Genomic DNA, 27,119 nt, shown 5'->3' on the forward strand with positions numbered 1-27,119 from the left:
GGTTTGCCTTTGAAAATTGTTACATGTTGTGACAAGTATACAAAGTAAGCCCCCACCCGAAATGTCAAAAGAAAGTTGTGATAACTGGATTGATGACCATATGAGTCGAGTGTGGGCGAGTATTTTGTCTTATAGTATGGTAAAATGGCATGTTATTTCATGGAAGTTTGACCAAATGTGACGACAAGATGTGTGTCAGTCACAACAAATGCATTATCCGAAGCACAATAATATATTTCAATAATACAAAAAGATTGTGTTTATATAAGTATGCCTGGCAGCAGCTCCAAACATTTATTGTCACTATCTTGTTTATCCTGTTGGAATATCAAGTGCAAGTGCTTACATATAGTGCATTGTGTCACACAAATGATATTCATATTAAAGAATACATGATAGTGTTGTGTGGCCATCTCTTTATCAAATCTCAATTTAATGTGCTTTCTTGGTGTCAAACAGACCTGGCCAAACACAGTAATCATAGAAATAAATAGATGTTTAGTAATTAATTGTCCGCCCTAGTTGGAATTAAACTCCAGACCACTGATCATTAATTCAATGTATCAACGTAACCGGTCTTGAGCGGCGCAAAGTTCATTTTATGGTCAAACGAATATTTCAAATTATCTATTAAAACCAACGCACCCTGCATACAAAATAAAATTAAAGGTGTAAACGAATCATTCAATAACAATTACTAGTCAAATGAAAACCGACATGTAAGCAATACTGTTATAACGACGTCATCATACATGTCCTCATACATGTGTTTCACTGAGAGGTTGTGGGTTACACACTCCTAAACGAATTCGCTTTATTTTAAAGTTTGAATTTAGTATTAAAGTCAAGTTTAATTTAGGCAGAAAGTCGGTGATTCATTGTTCTGCTAGTAATTTGTCAATTTCTATTTAGCTACCTACTCTAATCAATTTTAGAAGCAGTATTTAATAGGAAGATAATTGGCACATGAACAATCATAATACATTGATACTAAAGATGAATCATTGTGTGGTTAAAAGTGTAACCAAAATATATGTGAGCTTATCTGTGTCAAAATGCATATAATTATATTTGTAGCTTAAACTAATTTACAATAAATGGCGTTCAATTGTTTTTCAGTTCTATAATATCCCACTTCTGACTCCAAATTTCATGAGGTCGGGTCGAAAACTAACCCAAACACTCAATAATAATCAATATTTTAACACTCTGTGTACACGTTATTAACCAGCCACACACTTTATGTAACATTTAGAATGGTGACACTAGTATACAATACGAATACATGCATATATAACTAGAGACAAGAATGCACACTGTTCAATCCTATTCAAATGACATCACACATCATTACCATTTGGTACACAAGTTATGCTCGGTATGGTTACTCGTTTCAGTCGTTATGGTTTGCCTCTGCATATTTCAGTGATTTAATAATAATAATAATAATAATGTTTATTTGCCATAGATTACATAAAAAAATAACAATACAGCAATAAATAATAACTAATAAATATTGATAAATAATAATAATATTAATCTATGGCTGGGAAACAGAAATTAGCTCATGCAGAGCTAGTCTAGTCCATTTCCCATCAAAATATATTTGTAAATAGCTATTTATTAAAAAGGGCAATCAAGTAGACAGAAAAAACTTATTTACAATGGTTTGCTTACACACCGATACATGTTTGTATGCCTCTATATATACATATTGGAATATAACTATGGATGATTACAGTGGATTAAATAGTCTTTCACTTCTTTTTTAAAATTTGCTCGAATACGAATCAATTGGATATCCAGGGGTAAGCTGTTCCAAATTTTAGTTCCCTGGTAATCGACTGAAAACTGACCCAAATTTGTCTTTTTCATTGGTAGAAGAAAGTTTGAATTATCCCTTGACCTAGTGTGATAATGGTGAGTATGGAAATTGAAATAGTAATTAAGGTCACGTGGCAATCTGTGAAATTGTAGGTCATGTATAAATGTACATAGCTGATACTTAAATTGGTCATATATATTGAGAATACGTAGTGACTGAAAAAGAGGTTTACTATGTGCACAGTAGTCTTTAAATAGCATGATACGAACAAGCTTTTTTTGTTGTTTATATATAGGGTCTAGAAATGTGCGATACATACTACCCCATACTTCTAAACCATAGGAGATATGAGGAAGAATTAGAGAATTATACAGAAGGATAAGAACGTATTTGGGAAGTGTATGTCTGAGCTTAGCAATTAAGCCAATTAAAGCAGTTATCTTTGCTAAAACTCTATTAATATGCGGCTTCCATGTGAGATGTTTATCTATCACCACACCAAGATAAGTAGTAGTATCGACTTCCTGGAGAACTGCATTGTTTAAATGTATGTTTTGTTTGTTTACCAGCTGTTTCTTAGAGGTGGAAAACAGCGTGTAATTAGTTTTGTTGGTATTAATTGTAAGTTTATTAGTGTTGCACCATGTGTTCACCATATCTAAATGTAACTTCAGCGCTGGGTATATTGTTACTGGAAAATGAATGAAAAAGATTTGAGTCATCAGCAAATAATTTAATTTGGAAGTAAGTTGATGATGCAGGAATATCGTTTATATAAATTAGAAAAAGTAACGGTCCTAGGATGGAACCTTGTGGCACACCATAATTAATTGGGAGAGTGGAGGAGGTATGGCCATCAGCTTGAACAAACTGTTTACGATTCAATAGATAGTTTTCAAGCCACTTTAAAGGTTTTCCACGAATACCATAGGAACTTAATTTGGAAAGAAGAATGTTGTGATTTATCGTGTCGAAGGCCTTAGTAAAATCCAGGAATACCCCCATCACGATATTACCATCATCAATTTTATTAATTAATTCATAGAAAAGATATATTAACGCAAGCTTGGTACTGTATTTTCTGCGAAATCCATATTGGTGCTTATTGATAATATTAAATTTGTTAAGAAAGGAAGATAATTGTTTGTGCAGAGTTTTTTCAATAATTTTACTGACAATGGGTAAGATTGAGATGGGTCTGTAATTACCAGGCAAATAGGGTGAACCTTTTTTAAAAATAGGAGTAATTTTGGCTATTTTTAGTTGGTCGGGGAACACACCAGACATAAAGGATTGATTTATAATGTGACAAAGAGGTATTTTAATGAAAGGGGCAGCATCTCTTAGAAGACGGGAATAATTATAGTCATGACCACAAGATTTACGCGGGTCTAATAATTTTAGATCAGATTCTATTTCATGGATGGTAACTGGTTGGAGAAAGAAGGAATTCAAATTGGTAGTTGTAAAGTAGTCCAAGGGATCGGCAGATGTGTTAATATTCATAGCAAGTTCCTCCCCAATGTTAGCAAAAAATCTATTAAAATAGTTAGTTATTTTTATTGGGTCATGAATATTCATGGTTTGAGAAAGCGGGTTGTCTATGGTAAGTATTCCCAGTGGCCCTTCCTGTTAAATCATTTATCGTTTTCCAGAGTTTAGTCGGGTTGTTTTTATTTAGATTAATGAAATTGGAGTAATATTTTTTTTTAGATTTTCTAAGAATAGTTGTTAAAATATTTCTGTAGGTTTTGTAAGCAGACAGGCGATTTTGATTGTAATTACTCTTAATCACTTTCTCGTATAGTTTATTTTTATGTCTGATTGACTTTGTAATGCCCCTCGTTATCCATGGCTTCTTGGGTAGTTTTGATCTTTTTTTCATCTTGACTAAGGGGGCCACTTTGTCACAAATAGTGCTAAAAATAGACGAAAAAGTATTATACGCATTATTTACATCCAAGCTGTTTAGGACATCAGACCAGTTGACACTGTTTAATTTCAGATGAAAATTTTCAATATTATACCGGGAAAAGTCTCGAGTATAATATACACTCTGCTTTTGGTACATTTTGTCAAGATTTTCAATGAATGCAAAAATGGGAAAATGGTCTGTTATATCTGTCAGAATAGTGCCACAGTGCACAAAATAATCATAGAAGTTTGAATATATGTGGCCAATTATTGTTGATGAGCTATTTGTTGAACGTGTGGGTTTATTGATTAGTTGTTTGTAATTGATACTGGCCATAGAATTGATGTAATTCTGATTTACTGTAGCTGATTGATTATTATAATCAATATTAAAATCACCAATTTGATTTAGTAACATTTATATTCATAAGGTGGTTTTCTAGGGCAGTGCTGAAGTCAACCACATTTGTTCCTGGTTTCCTATATATAATGCCTATGTTAAAATAACCAGAGTTCAAGTGTAATTCTAGCCACAAGGTTTCAGAGTGGGGAATAATGTTAGAGTTCAATACACGGTAATCAACCGAATTGTGGATATATGCTGCCACCCCTCCCCCAAGTGCACCAGTACGACATTTCTTGATAAGAGTATAATTTTGGATATTAAAATAAGATGAATCATTGATTTGCCAGGTTTCAGATAAAGCGATGACATGGAATTTTGGTGATAATGTATTTTCGCATAATAATTTTAGTTGGTCAATATTTTTGTTTAATGATCGAATATTCATGTGTAAAATGGACAAAGCACCTGGTGGGGAGTTTGGAAATTGTGTATTGAAGTCTTGTACAGAGTAACTATTACATTGAAATTTATGTAATGAAGATGAGTCTAAGACTGTCATGAAAATAGAAATTAATTCACATTGCTATTTCACTACCACAATTTAGATGTATTAAACAATGCGGGGTATATCATGTTCACCCGAGATAAGCATACCTCTTGAATTAACATTCTTCTTAATATAAATCTTTCCATTATTTGTCCATAAAAATCTATACCCAGCTCTCTTTCTTGCAATATTTACCTTAAACAGAAGTTGACGTGTTGCTAATACTAAATTTTCATTAATAAAGATTCTCCCGGTGCTGTTAAATCCAAAATTCCTCGCTGTAATGTCTTTCAAGTTCTTTCTATTTTCGTAAATTGAATTTCTAGAACTTCGTGTGGCAAACTTAATGATAATTGGTCGTGGTTTGGTGTGTTCATTTTCACTGTTGTTTTCTTTTGTAGGAAGACGATGAGCAATGTCGATATCACTTGCCTGTATCCCTGGATTGACTTTCTTACATACTGACAATACGATTGCTGTTGTATCTTCATTTTCACTCACAGGCACGCCACTATTTTCCAGGTTAATTCTCCGTTGATACTGATTAAGATCTGTAACTTCTCTTTCCAGCGCTGTCACTCGTTGACTCAAGTCTTTGTTTACTTGTTTGAGTTCTTTGTTACATTGAAACACCTGGTCCAGACGAGCGGACAGAGCTTCATATTTCTCATTAAAAAAATCAAATGAGCTGACCAAGTCCGCTTGCTTTTTTTTTCACCTCCATTAAGTCATTTCCGATTTTCAGTAGTTGTGCACTGATGGGTTGCAGCATGGCATGTAGTTGGTCAGCCGGTGGCATACCAATGGACATGGACGTCGCCATCTTGTCTCTTTCACTTTCACTTTCGGTTGATGTTGATGTTGACCTATTTGCATTACAACTTGCGCATAGCATCAGGTCGCCTTGGCACAACTTTACACCCTTTCTGGCATTACAATCGTGGCATTTCATGATGAGGTAGATAGATCTATACGCTTGAACGAGTAAAAACTTAAAATATAGCTCGGAGCATCTGCAATTGCATGTGTTCTACCGGAAAGCGCCCTCATTTACGCGGTCTCCACCACACACGAACGTGTAAATACGATTAGTAAGGAGTGACGACGACGAAAACACGTACTACGAACACCGCAGCAATGTCGGCAACGATCATATGACAAGATATTACATTCAATACTCAAGTGTCAAGTTTGGACATTAAATTAGAAATGGTCATTCAACCAAGTGTAACTGGTGACTGGAGGTCTCAGGTTGGAACATCGAACATCTATCTTTGCAAATTTATCACTAATTGTCGTCTATTTTTTCTATCGTTAAATGGTTCACAATTAATTAAATCTCTTGTGTACGACACTTAATTCGATATACGAATACTCGTGACAAAAATTACTCATTGAGTGATCCAAATTACTTGATAGAGAAATAACCAAAGTTGAAATTTTAGATGCAACGATGAGTTGTAACCTGGTGTTTATTGGCCAAGGGGATTCACTTATTTAGTGTGTATCGATTCATGATGTGCGCTGTCACAGTGTTAGGCCTTTGTATCGCCAATGAGAGGACACCCACATAACTCACACTGGGCAGGTTTGGTTTTGACTGCTAGTATGGGGTAGACAAGACAATAGCACTGGAAATGAAATACACATACGCCAAAATATCGAGTTAATGCTCCTGGCTTTAATACTTCTCAAAATAATTAAAATAATTAAAGCACAGAAAATACAATGCATAAAGTCACTAAAATAGGGGATTGCTTAGGGAAGTCTGCATTGGTAATAACTCAGTTCCAGAATGTAGAAATGAACGACAGTCAACGAAGAAATACAAGAGTCTTGCTTGTAGAGGAACGCTGATATTCTGGAGGGCACCGCTGAAAACAGGAGTTCGCAGAGCAGTTCAGGGCTGGAGGTAATATGGTAAAAAATAAAATAAAGGATGCTGACATGCGCCCTCATGCAAATTTGTTCAAAACTGGTTAATCGTTCGCAAAAAATCAGCTTGGCTAACCCCCCGATTGGATGACAATACTCTCTGAGCATCGTTCCAGATAATCACGGAAATCGATGAAAATGTGGGTTGTCTGAAAGTTGACATTTCTTGCAATTTACATGGGCTTTTTTTTAATTAAAAAAAATTAGGTGTGTGACCTATTCCCCCTCCATATTTAAGTGTATACATGACATACGAAAGTATATCACTGTAAAACACTCTCATTTAAAGAGTTGTTTACACAAATCGTTAAAAACAACGGACCAATGTAATGCGCTTCTAGGATCGCTGACCACATTCTGCACATAATTAGTAGCAGTGGAAGAAATTATTAGGCCTGTATGAAACAACAAAGAATATAGACGAGATATCTTGGAAATCTGCCAATCTTAGCACGGTTACAGTAGTAAGACATTGCCTCTGATTGCTTTGTCAATAATATTGTCTGGAGCCAAGTTGAAAACAAAGTACATAAGCCATGGTATTATATCAAATATTCTGGTTGTGACGTGTTAGAGTAGGTTATGTGCTCCTTTAGAACTAAATTCGGTCTTGGCAATATTAATCAAATATAACACCAGTTATTGTAACTGTTATCAATGGAGTCAGTTAGTCACCGTTTGTCAATTATGTTTTATCCGCCATCTTCCACACAATACTCTCAGGCAATATAAATTATTCATTGATTTAGTTTCCAAGAAAGTGGGTGCCGTCTTGACATTCATATTTTTATTATGGTTTCTCACTAAAGAGGAGGGGAAAACTGTATAACATCACGGTATCTTTTACGCAGCGAATAATTAACACAGGGTGAATGGAAACCACCTTCGAATTTGACCAGGAAGTACCACCATAAAAAGAAAATTCTCAAATTCAAAGCATTGACATACAACGGGATAATATCAAGTCATTTAATATCAATATATAACAAGACACATTAAACGATAACTGATAGAAATATTGGATAACGAAAATTCTGATACATATATGCATCAAATTCAACAACAAAAATAACAATGGGTGCGTGCAAACAAAATTTATACCAGTAAAATTTTATCGGCGTGAATTATCGATTATAACTATTTATTTTTAATCTATATTATGAATCTTCATTCAAATATGATCATGTCATTTGTATTGGCATTCTAAAATAATTCTAAATAATATCAACTTTCCATGCACTATTGATAACTATTTGTACTAGTATACGCCTAATAGTTTTAATCACAGATTATCACTACAATGAATATTTATTACATCATTATTTTTTATGTCATACAATACGGGTACACCAGTCACGCTGATACTACCCCCAAGAAAGTTCAAACGCATATCTGTAACTACGTGCAATCATGATATATAACTATCTATCCATTAGTATATGCATTAGTCTCTGTGTATACATATGTCATTCTAAGCATTACATTACATTACATCATGAAAAAATTATATAAATGCGCTTTTGTATTGGTTGATTGAAATAAAAATGCTTTTTTTCATTGTGCAATGTATTATTTACACGTGACAACAACGATATTTTGTTTTGCGAACATATTATGAGTGTTTACATATTAAACACTGATACATGTCAATACAGATATTTAGAATTCCATTGCGCATTTAGACATATTTTTAGCTTTCATAATTTAGTACGGGTTCTGGGTAGATATGTCTAAGCCTATACCAATATGATACATAATATTATATATTCCTTTATGAATATAAAGTTTACTCAGAATTATATATGAAAAAAAAATGAGCAAAAACAGTATTCAGTAGAGAAACGAAGCTGGTAATCAAAAGTCCTACTATACACAAAGCTTGTAGTTGCCAATGTGTAATTCTAACACGTAACGTTACATGTAATAATGGCATGTCGTTGGGAGTAACTTGTTAATACGATATATAATGTACATGTATATTCTGTTCCATATCATAGCTAACATGCATGTCTTATGATTCAAATTTTGCCAAGCGACTGATACTGAGATTCTTGTACACTTTGAAGGTCTTGGTAATGTCCCTGTGGATTTTTAGCAGGATCTGTAAGAAAGTAAATATACATATGTATTGTCACATGGGCGTTCGTGAACTAATATTATATAGTCATATACACTGAATTAAGTTGCAAAAAGTGTCAATTAAAAAAAAAAAAAAAAAACTCCAATGGGAATATTAAATTGAAGTGCACATTACATTGATACAGTATGGTGCATATGTTTATATTTATATTAAATTGTATTAGAGTATTCAAATTATGTTCATGCAGACATCTTGATGCATAAATACTGTTAACTTCGATTCAAACATGCAAATATTCAACTAGTAGTAACAATATTAAATACGTGAATTGAAGCTAAATCTGTATACCGATTAGTGGGACACAATTGAAATTTCGCACATAGTTGAATCATTGTATTTTATTGTATTATAATAATCAAATTTATTTTTTACCTCTGATTTCAATCGGCTTAGTGTTAGGTGTTCGTGTTTGCATTGAAGACTTGGCGACATTGCTATAACAAATAATAGAGATATCAGAAATTAAATGATATAAAATGTTGTATACATGACACAATTTTGAATAATTTTGAATACCACAAGGGATATTCTATTTTGACAATGAACTGTATTTGTTAGTTGTCTCGTACTTGTAGATCATATATTATTTACTTGTAAATGGCTTTCAATTTTAACATCATTTCATTGTTATTACAACTTTGAGTATATCAGTATATTTGTCACGTGATCATCTACAGTATAATATAATTGCTGAGCATGTGATCTCCAACGCACAGCAATGTATTATATGTGACAAATATATCACAAACCATATATTACAGTGTACTTACCGGTACTCATTCATTTTTAACTCTTCGTAATTGTTTTCTTGGACGTCTCCTATGTCTTGATAGTGGTCATGCTCATTTTTATGAGTGTCCTCGTAATCTGTAATTGCATTGTACCAACCAAATTAACACATTAACTTATACTTCTTTTTATTACTTTAATATAATATCATTGTTTGCATGTGAAAAACAAATATGGTACCTTTCATTTCTTTTGACTCGTTCCTAGCATGAGCAATGTTATCGTCTATCTCGTCCCTAAACAGTTTGCAAACAAAATAAGCATGTATATATTACACAGAGAAAAGCCATCATAGTAAACGTTTGGCAAAGCTAAACATTGTATGACATTACATTGTGATATTATTGTTCGATAAACATTCACACGTGAAGTGAAATGTGATGTGTACCTTTCTTGGTGTTTATTACGGGATTTCAAACGACGTATTAGATATAATAATAATACGACAATAATAATTGTAATAACCACACCAGCAGCAAAACCTCCTATAAATATGGGTATTGTATTATCTCCTTCAGTAATTCTATATGTGTTCTCGCCAGCTAGAAATAATAAAATTTGAAAATATTAAGTATAATTCAGGATATTGCAATCTGACTTGCATTGCTAGTAACGTAATTCTTTTCAATAAAGGTTACCTGTAAACGAAGTCAGCTTATTGTCATGTAACATCCATACTTCTACCTATATCGAAAAGAATAAAAATGTGATTGATCGGACAAAAAAATAAATGCCAAAAAAAGACAACAAATATGTAACAGCTGAAGATTAGTTGATAATCACAAGGAATATTAAAATGAAAACATTTCATATTGTGAGATACAAAATCTGACAGTAATTTACTGATGAATTACCGCAATACTTCTAGCGGATCAGTCACAGTTGCATTAAAGACAGAGAGAATGTTATTCATTGGTTTATTGATATAACCAGTGTTTTCTAAACCTTCCCCTACTAATGGCTAACAGGGATTTTAAGTAATGGAAATGACGCTGCAATATACTAACTATCTTACCCCTGTAGTATATACTGCAAACCCATCATATATGACATATAGTTGTCCAGGTGTTAATGGTTTATTGATATAACCATTATATTCCATACTATCACCCACTATAAGTTGATCAGGGATTTCATTCAGTGGAAACGATGCTGCGATATACTGGTTTTCATCTAAATCCCGCTTTTGCTTTTGCCCTTTCTCTTCAACAACAACAATATACCTCCTGTAAAGTTACAAAATTAAAAAAAAGAATTATGCTCAAGGCAATCAACACTTTGGAAATGATTTTGAGTCAAAATATATGTACTCCCATTATAAAGTTTCATATTATAAATATGTTAATTTCATTGACAGTCATACAATTGTGTGTGCCTAAATTATGACTTGATAACACAACATTACATCTAATCTTTTTGACAATTATGTCAGGCACGCCCGATAAGTGATTATGGATGCATAAAACCGAAATTTTGAATCAAATAAAAAACAAAAATGTGGGAGAGTACAACATTATTTCAAATGAAATTGACAAAAGCATGATGGAGAAATGGTTGATAACATGTCAAAACTTTGTATTTTGAGAATTTTGAAAAAAAATGGCTGGCGGTCATCAAATTAAAATTTTGGCTCAATACCAAATTTAAACAAAAAAGATAGACACGTAACTGTGACAGAGGTAGCGTAAGAAAACTAAAACAACCAGCCCGCTTTTCTGAAACAAATCATGACTAAAGTCAATTCCAACTTTGCATTTAACATGTCTGATAAATGTAAGCACGTGTTTTGTAATTGCCCGAACGCCTTTTTAAATGATTAACAACTCAACTTGCATATGTACACTATATATCATTATCGGTCTAGGTATATCTGAAAACTGGTTTAGGTTACAAGAAAAAGACACACGGTGTATGATGTTCAATTTGTTGAATATATTCGGCCCACGCATGCTTCAGAAATTGTATAACGTTGAATTCCTGCCAGTCAGTAGGATTTAATGGAAATCTACCTAAATACCTGGACAGTAAATGCAACCCACCATGTCTTGCAATTATACGAAATTTAATCAAAAGAGATATCTAAAATTAGGTAAATGACAAAAAACATAGCAAAACAAAATGTGATTCAGTAATGAGTGATGTCAATACCACGTTTGGTTAGTCAAAGAATATCATATTCAATAATTACGTTGAAATGGAGTGATGTGCATCAGTAAACTACCACTGACGTCAATTTGAAAAAAAAATATGAGAAAAACGATGATACAAAAATATAGAGTACAGCCCATGAAAGATTAAAAGTCACAGTTTATATGTAAACTGTGAATGATGGTTTCAGTAAAGAAATGTACAATAATAATATAACATCAACCGTATCAATATAAATACCTCTCGAAAGATGCAAAATGAACTGGATACAAGTCTCAAGCCATATTTACATATAAGCGGAATATGCGATGGGGGATTTTTAGCATGTAATGTTTACTAAAATAAGGCGGAAAGCGTACAATTATGTACTTTTCAAAATGTATGTGAAACAAAAGATTTATACAAAATACTCATTATACATAACAGATCTTGGAATGTTACAATATAACTCCATAGGAGCAATTGGTATATGATATGTTGATAGATGGTAGGCGGGTGTCGAAGGGACTTGACATACAAAATACAATCAATGTTGAGGAAATATTTTTGAAGATAAAATATTAAAAAGCAGCAAAATTACAAAAATTATACAAATAATACATTTATCCTTGAAACGGGAATTGGTTGACTACGATGATGACATCACACGTACAAATTCATCATTGTACCTTTAATTTCATTTTACGAGCATCTCACAAATTATTGATTCATGTTGATGAAATACATATTCAATTCTTGAACATGTGCCTATTGGCAAGTATTGTATGTACATGTATAACATTCTATCTTCATCTTGATATATGTAATCTCAATGATGCATCTATCATATATGTAGCGTACATATCTATCATATTAATTTATGTATGTGACTTACAGAAGTGGTGTGTCAGTCTTTAGGTCTGTGTTTGACTTCAGTTTTCTCAAATCAATGGTAGCAGTGGTTTCTGTTAATATTGGTTCATTTGTCACATGAGGCTCTTTCAGAATATCAGAAACATCAATACCTATAAATGCAATTATTATCAATGTCACTATAATATTCATGCTAAATGGTTTACAGTTATTTCAAACTGAGTTGACGATTAGTGATTCAAACAGAGATCACAATTTGATCATGGTCAATTCATGTTTTCTTGTTTGAACATTTACTTACTTACATGTAGTTTAATTGCTGTTAATCTGACAACATTGAATTTGACTTGTCAAATTATATAAATCACTAAACGACTCCTGTCAGTAATACCTCATATCTGTGACCATTATTATATCTCGTTTGCATGAATGAATATAATTTGAATTATGTGACTCTGGTAACAAAATAATAGCAACTGCACTAGTTTTTGGAAGTTGGTGTGTTTGGTGTTCTAAGATGAGAAGGGGTAGTATTTGTCAGAATGAACTTGATGTCATGCCTGACACTTCCATCGGAACCATCACACATGTAATTTGTAAATAAAATCATTTAGTTTATGATTTGTGTTCCGTTGCCATTTACATTGTTATGGCTTGATAGTACAAACCTAATATAAACTTACCGATTTTAGTTCCAGAGATAATTGAATTAGATTTACCAAATCCCCTTGATGTACTTGCACTCACTGATATTTCAAACTGTGTTCCTGGTGGTAATTCTTCTAAAGTGTGTGTATCAATACTGCCCTCAACGAGTATATCCTTAGATTCCAACACGGTAGTTGAATACACAGATTCAGATGATTCATATGTTATCTATTACATAATGAATTAAAATAAATTTCAAATTAATAAATATTAAAAATAAAATAAATATACAGTCATGAGATTCACAAATCTAAGAAAGGTCTTCCCAACGTATCATAGCAATCAAACTTGTAGTTTCAAGAAGAAGTCGATAAAGTAAACAGTCGAATGAGAACGACGGATAACTCATATGACAGTGTTCAAGTCGACAGTGGAGCTAAAAATATAAAGTAATTACAAGAATAAAATTATAAAGTGAAATTATTTAGAAAAATATTAACTGCTATTAACTGACATTAACTAGTTTACAGGTCGGGCTATTGTTTTGTCATCTCAAGTTTGGGTGGTAATGATGTTATTCTGTAATGATATTAAAAAAGATATGTAGCAGTATAAATACAATTATAAACCCAATTATTGGGCTTAATCTTGCTGGATGGTAAATCGCCTGCCAATCTGCAAATAACGTTCTCCACTGTATATCGAAACGTACAAGGGATACAAGAAGAGACACTTTGTGTAACTAGAATTAAGCATGTACAGAATGAGGCAAATCTACAAAATGAATGGACATGAATTACTTACTCTATACTGTAAAATATCACCACTGAATATGTTAGGATCTGTCCATGTGAATCTGATGCTGGTTTCAGTTGTTCTTTGTACATCAATGCTGGCAGGTTCATGAGGAACTGTAACATATATGATTTGTATATAATATAAATAACAAATAACACTATGTCAACTAAATAGTTAAGATATATAACGTACTTGTTTCTGTTGTCTTTGTATTCAATTCATTACTGTATTCACCTTCCCCAACACTAGTATAGGCAGATACCTGAAAAGGAACATAATTTCATGCAGTAATTGGCAGCTCACAATATGAAAATGAATAACATATACATACATGTACCTAAGTATGATCTGTTTTAACACATATGGATAGAAGCATGCATACCCCTCTATAAACTTGTTCTCATTTGAACCACAATATCCTCAATAGATGCGCATATAGAATACATTTATTGTATACTTGATCGTCAAATTACGACTTATTTTTACCATGTCTATTACGTGTGCTATTAATAGCAAGTATAATTATATTTGATACACAATACGTTTATTTACTTTTAATAAATAATATCATATAGTCGATGGCGATCATACCCCTTACCCTACGAGTACATTAACTAAAATTAACTTCTATATTTTGGCCTCCCCCTTAAGACCTTTACCTATGGTTGTTTATTGTCAATAATGTACGAATAAATTTACGTTACAAAGTTATAATACAAATGTGTTTTTTTTTCTGTAACACCATTACGGGTAGTGTGTTTCATAGCTTACATGTGTTACGCAACTCTTTTTTGTAGAAAGACAATGATCAAACAAGTTATTGAAAATGACACAGTCCCCATTAAGTTCTCTTTGTGCTCGTCATATTAAAGCGGAGGGATTGTCGCGAGCGTGTCCTTGAAACTTGAGTTCCAAGTGGCGTATACAACAGATTGTTTATTTACATCAAAACACGTGTTTCGTGTCATAGTAATATGGCCAAAATAAAAACAGCCGTTATTCAGCCATCTTTGATCTGATTATGAAACACACAGATATGTATGATGTATGTGCCAAGTACGAATGAAAATGGTACGTAAATTGTGGAAATATTGTAGTAAGGCCAAAAAGTCAGAAGGCTGTCAATCGGCCATCCTTGACCAGATTTTGAAACAAATTGTCATGGACATGCATCCTAACATGTATAAAGTACATGTATGTGCCAATTTTGAATGAAATCTGACAGAGCACGTCCAAGATACCGCAGAAAACAAAAACAAAAAAACAAGATGCCTGCCAGTCGACCATCTTTGATCCAATTGCGAAATAAATCGTCATGGACATGTATCCTAACTTGTATAATCTATGTACCAAGTTTGAATGACAACTGACAAAGCATGTCCAAAATACAACATTTTCAAAAAACAAGATGGCTGCCAGCCGGCCATTTTGAATCGAATCGCTAAACCACTGCATGTACAAATGTCCCACATAAGGTACTAGGCACATGCAAAGAATGAACGGAATCGGTTCACATGATTCTGAAGTATGACGTTGGATAGACTGACTCACGGACAGACGAACACATGGACGGTCGGACGGACAGACTCAGGAACTCACGGACGGTCGGGGACATGTATCCTGACATGTATGATCTATGTACTAAATTTAAATGAAAACTGACAAAGCATGTCCAAAATACGACATTTTCAAAAAACAAGATGCCTGCCAGTCGACCATCTTTGATCCAATTGTGAAATAAATCATCATGGACATGTATCCTAACATGTATAATCTATGTACCAAGTTTGAATGAAAACTGACAAAGCATGTCCAAAATACAACATTATCAAAAAACAAGATGACTGCCAGTCGGCCATTTTGAATTGAATCACTAAACCACTGCATGTGCATAAGTCCCACATAAAGTACTAGGCACATGCAAAGAATGAACGGAATCGGTCCAAGGGATTCTGAGATATAATTCCACACGGACGCACGGACGCACGGACACACGGACGCACGGATGCACGGACGCACGGACGCACGGATACCGAATTATAAGTACCCTTTTCGGACGTCGTCCGAACGGGGACTAATAATGAGGAGTGTTTAGAACAAAAAAGGAGTAACTATTGACTGCTAACATTACGAATGTCGAATGAAAACTGTTAAACACCATACTTAGAACAATAGGTTTGAGACAAAGTGTAGTATAACTTACTATTACAGTATAGTTAACATCGTAATCCAGATGAATTATATTGTGTTCATTTGAATCATCATTGTCTACAAATATATCCCTCTTAGTATTATCATCATCTGTTTCCCAATATGTTATTTTATAGGCTGTTATTATACCATTGGGTGGGTCTGGTTCTAACCATGTAACAGTAATTGTATACACTGCTGGTTGTAGTGTTACATTTCTAGGTTTAGAAGGAACTGCAATACAGATACATGGAGTATGTTATATTATAGGCTGTTATTATACCATTGGGCGGGTCTGGTTCTAACCATGTAACAGTAATTGTATACACTGCAGGTTGTAGTGTTACATTTCTAGGTTTAGAAACACATACATTATTGTCATAGTATGTCATGTCATTACTATACCAAAAGGGTCTGGTTCTGGCCATGCAACCGTAAATATGTACATATATAATTATTCAAGGTTCAAAATGAAAATTAATTGTATTTTTTTTATTTACATACAATTAGGACAAGTATCAATTCAAACGTCATGATAACTGTGATAACCTGTTTTGGTTTTTGTTTTCTGGTCTATCATGGTCAACCATGGCTAAACTGTGTACAACTGTTGTAAACAATGGTTTTGAATTCAGTCAAAACATATTCAGATTTGATCATAAACATGGTTTAATTATATCACAAATTGTATCATGGACAACAAATGAAATACCAAGGTTGACAATTGTAGGATTTGAATATGAAAGATTAGTGATCACCTATGATTCTGATACAGATATTCTAATGCAAGTATATATGAACTATAGAGGGCGATGTTGTATCATGACACTATAGACACTGCAGCCACGAACCACGGTACAATTTTTTCCAGATCATTGTCCAGCGTAATTGCATACATGTATTGACGATACACATAGTTACACCATTTGTGTCTGCATTAGTGATAATGATTCTATTTCAGGTTTGGTTATATAGTTATTGAGTTTGATGTTCACAAAAGGAAGTGTTCAAATATGTTCTAAGACATTTAAACATATAATGTTCATAAGAAATTTTACAGATGGATAAATTTATCTTTGTCACTGCCAGACGTACAATATAAAATGATATTCAACTTACCATCCTCATGTGATATAACAGTCATTGAATTACTCTGTGGACTTGTAGCATGAGCATTTCTAAGTGAGGCAATGACCTCGTATTCGGTGTACGGTAGTAATGAGGCATCAGTAATAGTGATCACTTCTGGACCAGTCACACTCCTCTGGTAAAGTTCTATTTTTGACTCGTATTCATCCTCTGAACCTGTCTTCCTATACTTCACTTCAATGAAATCAATGTAACCATTCACACCATCTTGTTTACACTTAATATCACTACGGTCAGGGATCTACCATATTGAAACAATGACACATTTGAGGCTGTAAACACTATCAATAATCAATACATAATTGCCATAACTGGTGCATGCGTATGAAAAAATGTTGTGACAAGTTACATGTGAATTTCAATGTACATTTATGAAATTTTAATTAGAGGAAACCACATTTCCCTGACTGTCGCTAACCAAATTTGCACAACTTTCTAAAATCAAATTTCTAATTACAACTCACATAAATACATAGACCATAATGTAAATTTATATTTCCTTCGTTTGCCAAAATCATAAAAGCTAGCGGTTATAAAGTAGTTCAATGGACACTAACCTGTACATGAACTTCGAGTTGTTTCAATTCAGGTGATGATACACTTATAATAGCTGATTTTTGTGGGGCTGTAATACAATTAACATGCCTTGAAAAACACATCGAATGATAATACACAGAATGCAATCAATCAATACAATAATAGTCCTAGATACTTTATATTATAACCATGTCGTTATGACTCCACAAGATATAGCAAACTGTGATTATGCGATAATGTGATGAGTATTGGCATCCTTAATTTCAATTTACATTCGGGCAGGTAATTTCCAAATATGGAATGATTACTTGTTATTTTAAGGATTGCGAATAATTAGGAAGTATATCAGAGCAAAGCAGCAGTGAGTTTAACCAACATTGTATTTCTCAAATAAATATAATGAAATCAAATTTAAGAAGCCTGTTGGCACAATTTGGGAAATTACACAATGCACTGTCGGTCGCACCCCCCCCCCGAAAAAAATCACAACAACGTGCGCAAGGGGTGTGGACCTGATCTCCTCATGCAAAATTTCGTGCCGCCGCCTCTTTAATAACAATTGATATTTATAGTTTAAATCTAGCCCTGAAATGTGATTCAATAATCTGGCAGTACAAGACTCTGAATAATAAACTGAATAATAAACGAACCATTTACATTTATTAGAATGCCAGTTTACAACGGCACCACGAACCATGTGTAAAACATTATACAATGCAATATACTGCAGACTGGGGTATGACGTTTTCTGAATATTAACAATATTTGGAGAAAAATAAGTTAAAAATTGGTCTGTGATTTAGACACCCATTTAGACAAGTTACTGAATAAGCTATTATAAAAACCTATACATAATCTGAAAGTTTATGTATATGCAAATACTACATATGATACACCAATGTTTATCTAAGGGATTAACTGTTGAACGACTTCGCTATCTTGCTTTATTGACTATTCCGACGATTCACACAAATGACCTGTAAATTGCACAGAATGTTTGTACCACTATTGGTTGAAGGATCGAATCTCTTATTCTAGCTAAGACCAAACAACTATACAAACATTCCACCGATAATCCACTGTCTCATGGGAGCATGACTGGAGTTTTATTGGTGCAAACAAAAACAATTTTTGGCAGATGAAGAAAACCCAAGAGGTGCTGCTTTAAGTCCACATCATTATAATTATTCTAGGCAATCACAGGTCATTAGAGTGATTGTACATTTAATTAGACATAATAGAAATCTTAATGGAAAGTTAGAAAAGAACTCCCATGTGCTAAGAGCATTTGCGTAATGAAATATTAACAAAAAGCTTTGGTGCAACGTGAAAACAACGTGATCCATATTATTTAAACTATATATACTCTACGGTGGCTCATGATGAACGAAAGCACACTTTGCACGGTCATTTCAACATAAACTTGGAACTCACTATCCTACATGATATTAATTTTGCGATAATCGGGGGGGGGGAACCAGTGATGTGCTGATTGATTGAAGCTCGTAAACCAGACAGCGACGGCTTGCTGTACTGTACCCCAGGAAGGTGTACAAAATTGGTGCCATAACATGTACTCCTCATTTAGTCTGCTGTGAAGTATTTTTCTTTTAATTTCTTGCATTTTCGAGCACATTTAACCGGGATTCGTCGACAGCGATAAAACGGGCCATCGTGTTTGCCTTTGGTGAGCTACGTTTATTTAGGCGTTGGACGTCGGTACCGGGTGTTTCTCGCGAAGTTGAGAATGGCCAGACGACGATTTGAGTTTGTTGTTATGGCGGGAATGACATTTTTCACAAATATTTTTTTTCTTATAACTCAGAGTTACTCATTTTTAGTTTTAATTGTTTTCACCACATAATTCCCCTAATCATTAAATGCCTGTCTCTTTATTTGTTTACTCTTTATACGAATTTACATTCTATTCCTTTACATGGTACGGGGCCTTGATGCTCAATAATGCAATACATTATCGCGAATAATCTGTGGCAATGACGTCATATAATTTGCTGGTATTAACAATGCTATATTAAAATGAAGTTTATAATACTCACATAAAATAAACTTTATTTATATCTATGGTTTACAGTCTGTAATTTATTCCAGAGCAGCTCTACCACAAGTTCAATTTAAATCCTTTTTTTTAAACTTGGCTAATCATACTAAACTGATCAATATGCATATTTTTAAACGTTAAACTAATCACGTCTATGGATTAAAACAGAGCATCTATAAACCAATTGTAAATAGAATATGATGATTATGCACATTTTGCAGATTAGGCAACATTAACTAGTATGCTCAACTTTCAGTTAAAACTTAGTAGGTCTTTAGCATTGTTACCAGGCACTTGTATAACAAGTCTCATTGAAATGCAATAATAGTTTTTTGAGATTTAAAAAAAGAAAATAGAGGTAGAAAATTGGTTCATTATTGTGCAATTAAGCAATTACTATACACATTCCAATCAAAAACTAATCAATTAGCCCCTAGTACCTTGTGATAGGGAATTGAAACCCAATAAAAACAGCTATTCTGTGGCGTATTTAACATGTATAGGTATCATTGTATGCTTGGGTATCTGATATTGGATAATTGATTAGCAAAAATTATCATATTTAGTGGTAAAGGATCACCTTAAACGTGGTTATTATCTCTAAATGCAACATTTTGCAACAGTGAGGTCGTTATAACCAACCATGAGCATGATGTTTATGACCTACAAATGACACTATCCAAACAATATACATAACAAACACACCGTGACAATGACACTGTCAGTGTTGCTGGTCATTTAATCTTGGCATTCAATTGTAATTCATTCATTCAAATCAGAACCTGTGTAATTAACGTAAATGGATATTCAATAAGTTAAAAATGATTTTCAAAAACAAAATGACACACACACCAGAGCTAGCATGAAATTAATTCATGAATATAATTCTACGTACTTGCACACAATGTAGTTGCTGCTATAGTTGTGTCTTTATTTCCTTCACCAAGTGTTCCCGGTCTTTTGACAGTCACTGTAAATTCATATTCATTAGACCACTGTAATCCTGTGATGGTTGATGTATATTTCATCTGGCTTGAATCAGTGACTGGTATAACTTGACCTGATATCCAGTCGCTCCCACCACTCTCTCTGTAGTATACTTTATAAGATTCAACAGGTCCATCTCCAATATCATCAGTAGTCCATTTGTTCCAGGTCACAGTAAGCTGGTCAGATTGACTATCTGATACTTGTGGATTGTTACTAGTCTGAAACCTTGGCAGATCTCATGAGGAAAAATATGTGAAAATACAGGGGTTGATGTGTAAATTTGGTTTAAGTTAAAGTGATATGTTATTGTACTAATAAATCAATTCTGTTTATCAACATTTTTGGGATGACAAGCATGGCTGCACCATCAACGCCAAAATACAGACAAAACATGAATATTTTCTTCTCACCAAAATCTCGACGAAATTAATAAAATATAATAAAAATTCATAATTGATTTCCAGAAACTAAATACAAAAACATGGCTTGTACATGTGATTATAATATTTTACATCATTTACTCTATAATACTTTTTTAATCAGCAATATCATTACTATTATCCCGAGTTAAAATTTTAGGGGATGATAAATGTTAATGCCTGGCAGATACTTTACATTGGTTTTGATACTAGCATGACAATCGCGCATTTTATTAATTATAATAACAGGGAAAAAAACACTACTATTTCATTGTATTATGATTAAACTATTATTTAATAGTTATTACCTCATTTTATGTTTAAGAAATATAATATATGTACACTTACCATATAGTTGTAAACTAACCGAGAATCCATGATATTCAATATCAGGAGCACCACAGAAAAATATATCAGCACTCTGAACAACAACGCCGGTAAAATTTCCAATAGCTGTGTATTTGTCACCATCATTATAGGTAGTAGGAGACAGGAAGTCAGTTGTACCTAGTTTCCATAATTTCATCTCATTATCTGCTACTACGGGATTCCCAGTGATTTCACAGATGAAATATGTTTCTTCGCCAGGATTTACTTTGTGATTGGAGAAGCTTTTATGTTTAGGGCTACCATCTTATAAATTAGTAGAACACTCGAGATTAGAAGTCACAATAAAGCTGTATTACCAGATGTATTATGCTTTGAAGAGTTAGCCGTAAGAACTATTAAGTGCAGTGCATCAAAGAAAACAACTACCATGGTATTTGCAAAACAGCCAAGTATGTACATATGCATACAGGCATACAGACAGTATATTAGAACATGGACACTGAAATGAACTTTTCTATTACGACAATAACAGCTGAATGCTGAATGTCAAGGACACTTTGTAACACCCAGTGTAAGGGATGTGTGGTCCCATTGCTATACTCACTAGCATTTGTCATACACTACTCTATAATATATTTTGTGTTGCACATGATTGTGGATGCCAGAGTGAAAAGCAGTTCTTTGTTTACACTGAATCAATACTATTTCTGTGTTCTTAGTATACGACCATGTACCTGCAATGTGGGATAAAGTCAAGTTCTAGGATTGTATACGGTATAATGTATACAGTTTAAGGTATAGATGCATGTTCGTGGGCACTCGGAGTGAATTTGTTGTTGTTGTTGTTGTTCTTACCCAGACAGTCTTGGCTCGATAGTGTTGAAATTTCGGAGCATTGTCAATGCTGGAACATGCCCAAAAATGGATTTTAAAATATAGGGAATCGAGGCACGCGTATGTGATTAAAAGTCCCGAAAGTTTGTTTACGTTGCTCTTTGATTGACAAGTCACTGTTGATGTTATATGCAAATGAGTTGCTGGCCTCAGTTACGGTGCGGCGATGTGTAACTTCCTGTCCGCGACCCTGTTTAACTTACCTCAAGTGCTACCAACTAGTCTTGCAAACTACAAAAAAGAACAAGACGTAGACGTTTCCAGCATGCAAGCGGAATACAAAAAAACACACAGTTCTAATTGATAAGTAAACTTTTTCACCCTTATCTCGCAACATGTCGACAACATCTAGCCTGACAGCTTCCAGTGGAGTACTGTTAAATATTTTTTTTCACGCATTTTTTTTTCTTCGAAGGCATTATAAAACTGACTTTCCTGGGGTATTTAAAACTAAAAATTGGCATTCCAGCTCAGCAGCCAATCAGCGACGGCCTATCGTTAGATGACAATTTCGGTTTCAAATACCCCGGCTTAGTGCTCTAGGTTCTTCGCGTAATTAGGTGTTCATATGCAAAGGATTTTTCCACACAAAAAGGACGAATTAGGCCGAATTTTGTTATCGGTTGGCTTAATATAACCCCAACGGACCGTACTTTTGTGAAAGATTGGTATTTTTGTCATGATTTGTAGGAATCTGAAAAACGCGTTTCACAACTTGTCTCTTATTTAGTTTTATGCGTCATTTAAGTTGGCGGCCCCATATCTTAAATATCGTATTTATTTTATTATCACGTGTGCGCCAGCTGACTGTGGTTGTACAGCCGTGCTCGGCGACCTCTGTTCGCTGAACTGTGCGTCAGATCACGTGACCTGGCTAGGCGTGAGCTTGTGCGTAGAGGCGGGGACCAGCCAATGACCTCTGGTACTATGGCACTCAATGAATGAGGTATTTCCAGAGGTCAGGGTTCGTTTTAACTTTTATCGACCCATCGCGTCTGCTCGTAGTTGAATGAAACCTTTTTCGATTTACAATACATGTAGTTGTCTTTCATTTCGATTTTTTCTCACCGGCGTTTGGGCGATTGAGTACAAAAACTGTGAATAGCCGTTGTGCAGCAAAATATTATGGCCCATTTCAACCTGGCCGTCTAACTTCGCACGATCCATTTTACCGGAGATCGTGAAAAACTGTGTCATACAGAGTATTTGGTAAAGGTTTGAGGAAAGGTAAATTTAGACTCAACCCACCTAATGGGATCGCTATGTTTGTATAAATGTATGAATATCCCATTGGCTTTAAGAAATCCATTGCGCCCCTCCCTAAGTGGAAAAGATAACACGGCGCCATGACAGTTTTCACGCAAGGTTTTGACTCCGTGGACGATTTTATGTCCGTTTCCCTAGTATTCTAAATATTTTTATTTTATTTTTTTATCTGACGATTGAACAACAGCAAGCGTCGGTGTATGATGAATTTTGGCATGTCGTCGTGATGCAATAGCCATTTTTGTGGACGATTAACGTCACTTTCATAAAACGGCCATTATCTCCGTTCGTGTTTTCTGGTTGGTCAGAGAGATTGAAAATTAATTAGCTCCCACAGTTTTTGTCAGTTTGTCTTGACATTTTCACACTATTTTGACAACGTCTCTATAAACAAAAGGACGTCTGGGCTTATTTTTAAAGCTTTGTATTCTCGGACAATGACATTCGCAGTGTGAAATACTGACCGGGATTGACTATATGGCACACATCCTGCTTGACAAATTTGTAATATGAAAACAAAACATACTAAATATACGCCTGGACGCCCATTTGTTAATAAACAACTGATAAACGTTGTGTGAAAGTTTCACTCAAAATAAACAAGAATTGTGCGAGCTATTCAGATTTGAACTTCCATGGTAAACTGAAAAACACAAGTGGAGATAATGGCTAATTTACATAACCACTCACTCAGTAAGAAGTTTGCTAATGCTCATAATTAAAATGGCTGTAACAGTTCCAAATTTAAACCTATTATCGTTTTGTAAAAAGTTAAACGTAGTGCATAATATGGAGATCCCGTCATTACTTTTTTTTTCACCATGTTTCTTTTTGATTATTTATGTACAGCCTTGCTAAATCTTGCTAAGCATTCAAAAGTGAGAATGTTTGTACCAGTTTCTATATTTTAAAATCTTTTGAGTATGTTCCACTATTCACAATGCTGTGAAGACTGTTTGGATAATAAAAAGCAAAAAAAAAAAGAAAATTCACTCTCAAGTTGTAGTGATTTGTACACACTATTGATATGCTAATTAATGTACACCTGGTATGCCAGTACATCTGGCATGCGCTGCTATAAACGAAATGTAACTCAATAAAATGTGGTCAGTATTCTATAAGCCTTGGTCGTGTTTGTGTCCTTTCATTGTACGTGTGTGCGTGCTTTTGCTACGGGTCCACCCCAGAATACCACATTGGCAACGAGGATGAACAATACTGAACAGGGAGAGAAGGCGCTGCACTTAGAGTGAATGTTTTCTTCAGGTTGTTACACAGTGAGTACTATTACGCCAGTCTACACGTGCTAGCCATTTAGAAGTCGTCAGAATGGCAGTTGAAGCTGGTTTTATATTTTCGCAAATTGCCCCTTTTGATGTGCATACAGATTCTACTACATTGGCTCCACGATGGAAGCGCTGGTTGTCCCGTTTCGAAAACAGTTGCATTGCCTGGAAAATTACAGACCCAGATCAGAAAAAGGCCATGCTGTTGGACAGAGGTGGTGAAGATCTATTTGACATTTCCGAAACTCTTGTTATGCCTACTGCACCTGAATATGACGACAATTATAAAAAGATAATAAAGGCATTCGATGATTATTTCACACCTAAAAAGAACACTGAATTTGAGATTTTTCAATTTCGTCGTGCCGTACAACATGATACGGAAAGTATTGATCAGTTCGTTGCACGACTTCGAAAATTGATCAACAATTGTGGCATTTCTGACCAAGCAGTGAGGGATGAAGAAATAAAACATCAGATTGTCCAAGGAGGTAAGAATAAAAGGGTTCGCAGAAAAGCTCTCCAGGAAGAACTAACTCTTGACAAAATTATTTTCCTAGCAAGATCACTTGAGATATCAGAACGCGAAGCGCATGGGATTGAACATCCACAATTACCAGACTCCGTGAACAAAACTTTTCAATATGCAGCAAATCAGAAACGTCCTACGAAATCAAGGCACAATACAAGAAGTCGGCAAACTAAAGATTCATCACAACGTTCATCAAGCTGTTTCTATTGTGGCGGACATTATCCACACAGAAATACCTGTCCTGCAAAGGGTAAGCAGTGTAATTATTGTCACGAAGTCTGACAATTTATTTCTTGTTGTCGTAAATTGAAAAGCAAGAACAAAACGCGAAGATCCAAGCCTAAGGTTTCCAACATTAACGATGTACATGATCATGATATTTCAGATAGTAGCAGCAGTGATAATGATTTCTTGTTTAATATTCATGTTTATGAGAAATATGGCGGAAAACTTCCTTTTGCGAAGTTAAGTATCAACCATGTGTCTTTAGATTTAATGATAGATTCAGGGGCAACTTGTAATGTTCTTAATATTAGTGATTATCAGTTGATTAGCGATACTGTGGTACTTGAACCAACTAGTAAAGATTTATTTACATATGGAAAACGTCAAAGAGTTGATGTATTGGGTACTGTTAAAACCAAGATTGACATGGGGAATCGATTTGAAAACTTGGAATTCGTTGTTGTCAATACGAAAGACTCGTCAATTTTGGGATATTCTTCCGCAAGTCTGCTTGGTTTTATTCAAATTAACCCATACAATGATACGGTTTCCTTTGTTAATAAGAATGTCATTGAACACAATTCAACACCTGCATATAAATTGAAACTTGATGATCTAGCTTTGCCAAATTGTCCAGAGTCAGTAAAAGCAATAATACGCGATAACGCAAATGTTTTTATGGGAATGGGAAAATATAATGTTAAGCAAATTAAACTTCATGTTGACCCTACTGTTAAACCAATTTGTCAAAGTCACAGGCGTGTTCCATACCATTTGCGTAAGAAAGTTGAAACAGAACTGAAATCACTTGAAGGGTCTGACATACTAGAAAAAGTTGAAGGACCAACACCTTGGGTAAATCCGATTGTCGTTGTTCCTAAACCCGGTACTGATTGTGTACGAATTTGTGGTGATTATAGAGCTCCTAACTTGGCCATACAGAGAGAACGTCACGTGACTCCCACTGTACAAGAGATACGTACAAAACTTCATGGTTCCACCATTTTTAGTAAATTAGATGCGAATAAACATTATCTCCAATTTGAACTTGATAAAGAATCACGTAACATTACGACAATCAGTACACATGTTGGGCTTAGACGATACAAACGACTTCCCTTTGGTATTAATTCAGCAGCTGAAATTTGCCAGAATGAAATGTCATTGGCCTTGCAAAATATTCCAGTTGTAGAAACCATTTCAGATGATATCATTATTCAAGGCAACGATCAAAATTCGCACGACAAAGCGCTACGTAGCTGCCTGTCTCGTTTAATGGCTTTTGGCTTGACTCTGGGTT

General features: G+C 34.3%; 1 protein-coding gene and 1 pseudogene across 1 annotated transcript; both read right to left on the reverse strand.

The window, feature by feature from the left end:
* The window catches only part of LOC146738990 (uncharacterized), a 37,109-nt pseudogene extending 31,654 nt beyond the window's left edge, over positions 1-5,455 (reverse strand).
* Positions 5,456-8,585: 3,130 nt separating this feature from the next.
* Positions 8,586-10,781, reverse strand: LOC146738991 (uncharacterized). The gene is made up of 7 exons (XM_085504014.1): positions 10,512-10,781; positions 10,135-10,180; positions 9,885-10,038; positions 9,677-9,732; positions 9,478-9,574; positions 9,080-9,141; positions 8,586-8,668 (listed from the first exon to the last, which is right to left on the reverse strand). Exons 1-7 carry the CDS (start codon positions 10,596-10,598, stop codon positions 8,586-8,588), a joined length of 585 nt encoding a protein of 194 aa, XP_085360140.1. The 5' UTR covers positions 10,599-10,781.
* Positions 10,782-27,119: the final 16,338 nt, after the last annotated feature.

The sequence above is a fragment of the Saccoglossus kowalevskii genome, chromosome 9 (genome assembly GCF_978046115.1).
Source record: "Saccoglossus kowalevskii chromosome 9, keSacKowa6.1, whole genome shotgun sequence".
In the NCBI taxonomy this organism is placed as follows: Eukaryota; Metazoa; Hemichordata; class Enteropneusta; family Harrimaniidae; genus Saccoglossus; species Saccoglossus kowalevskii.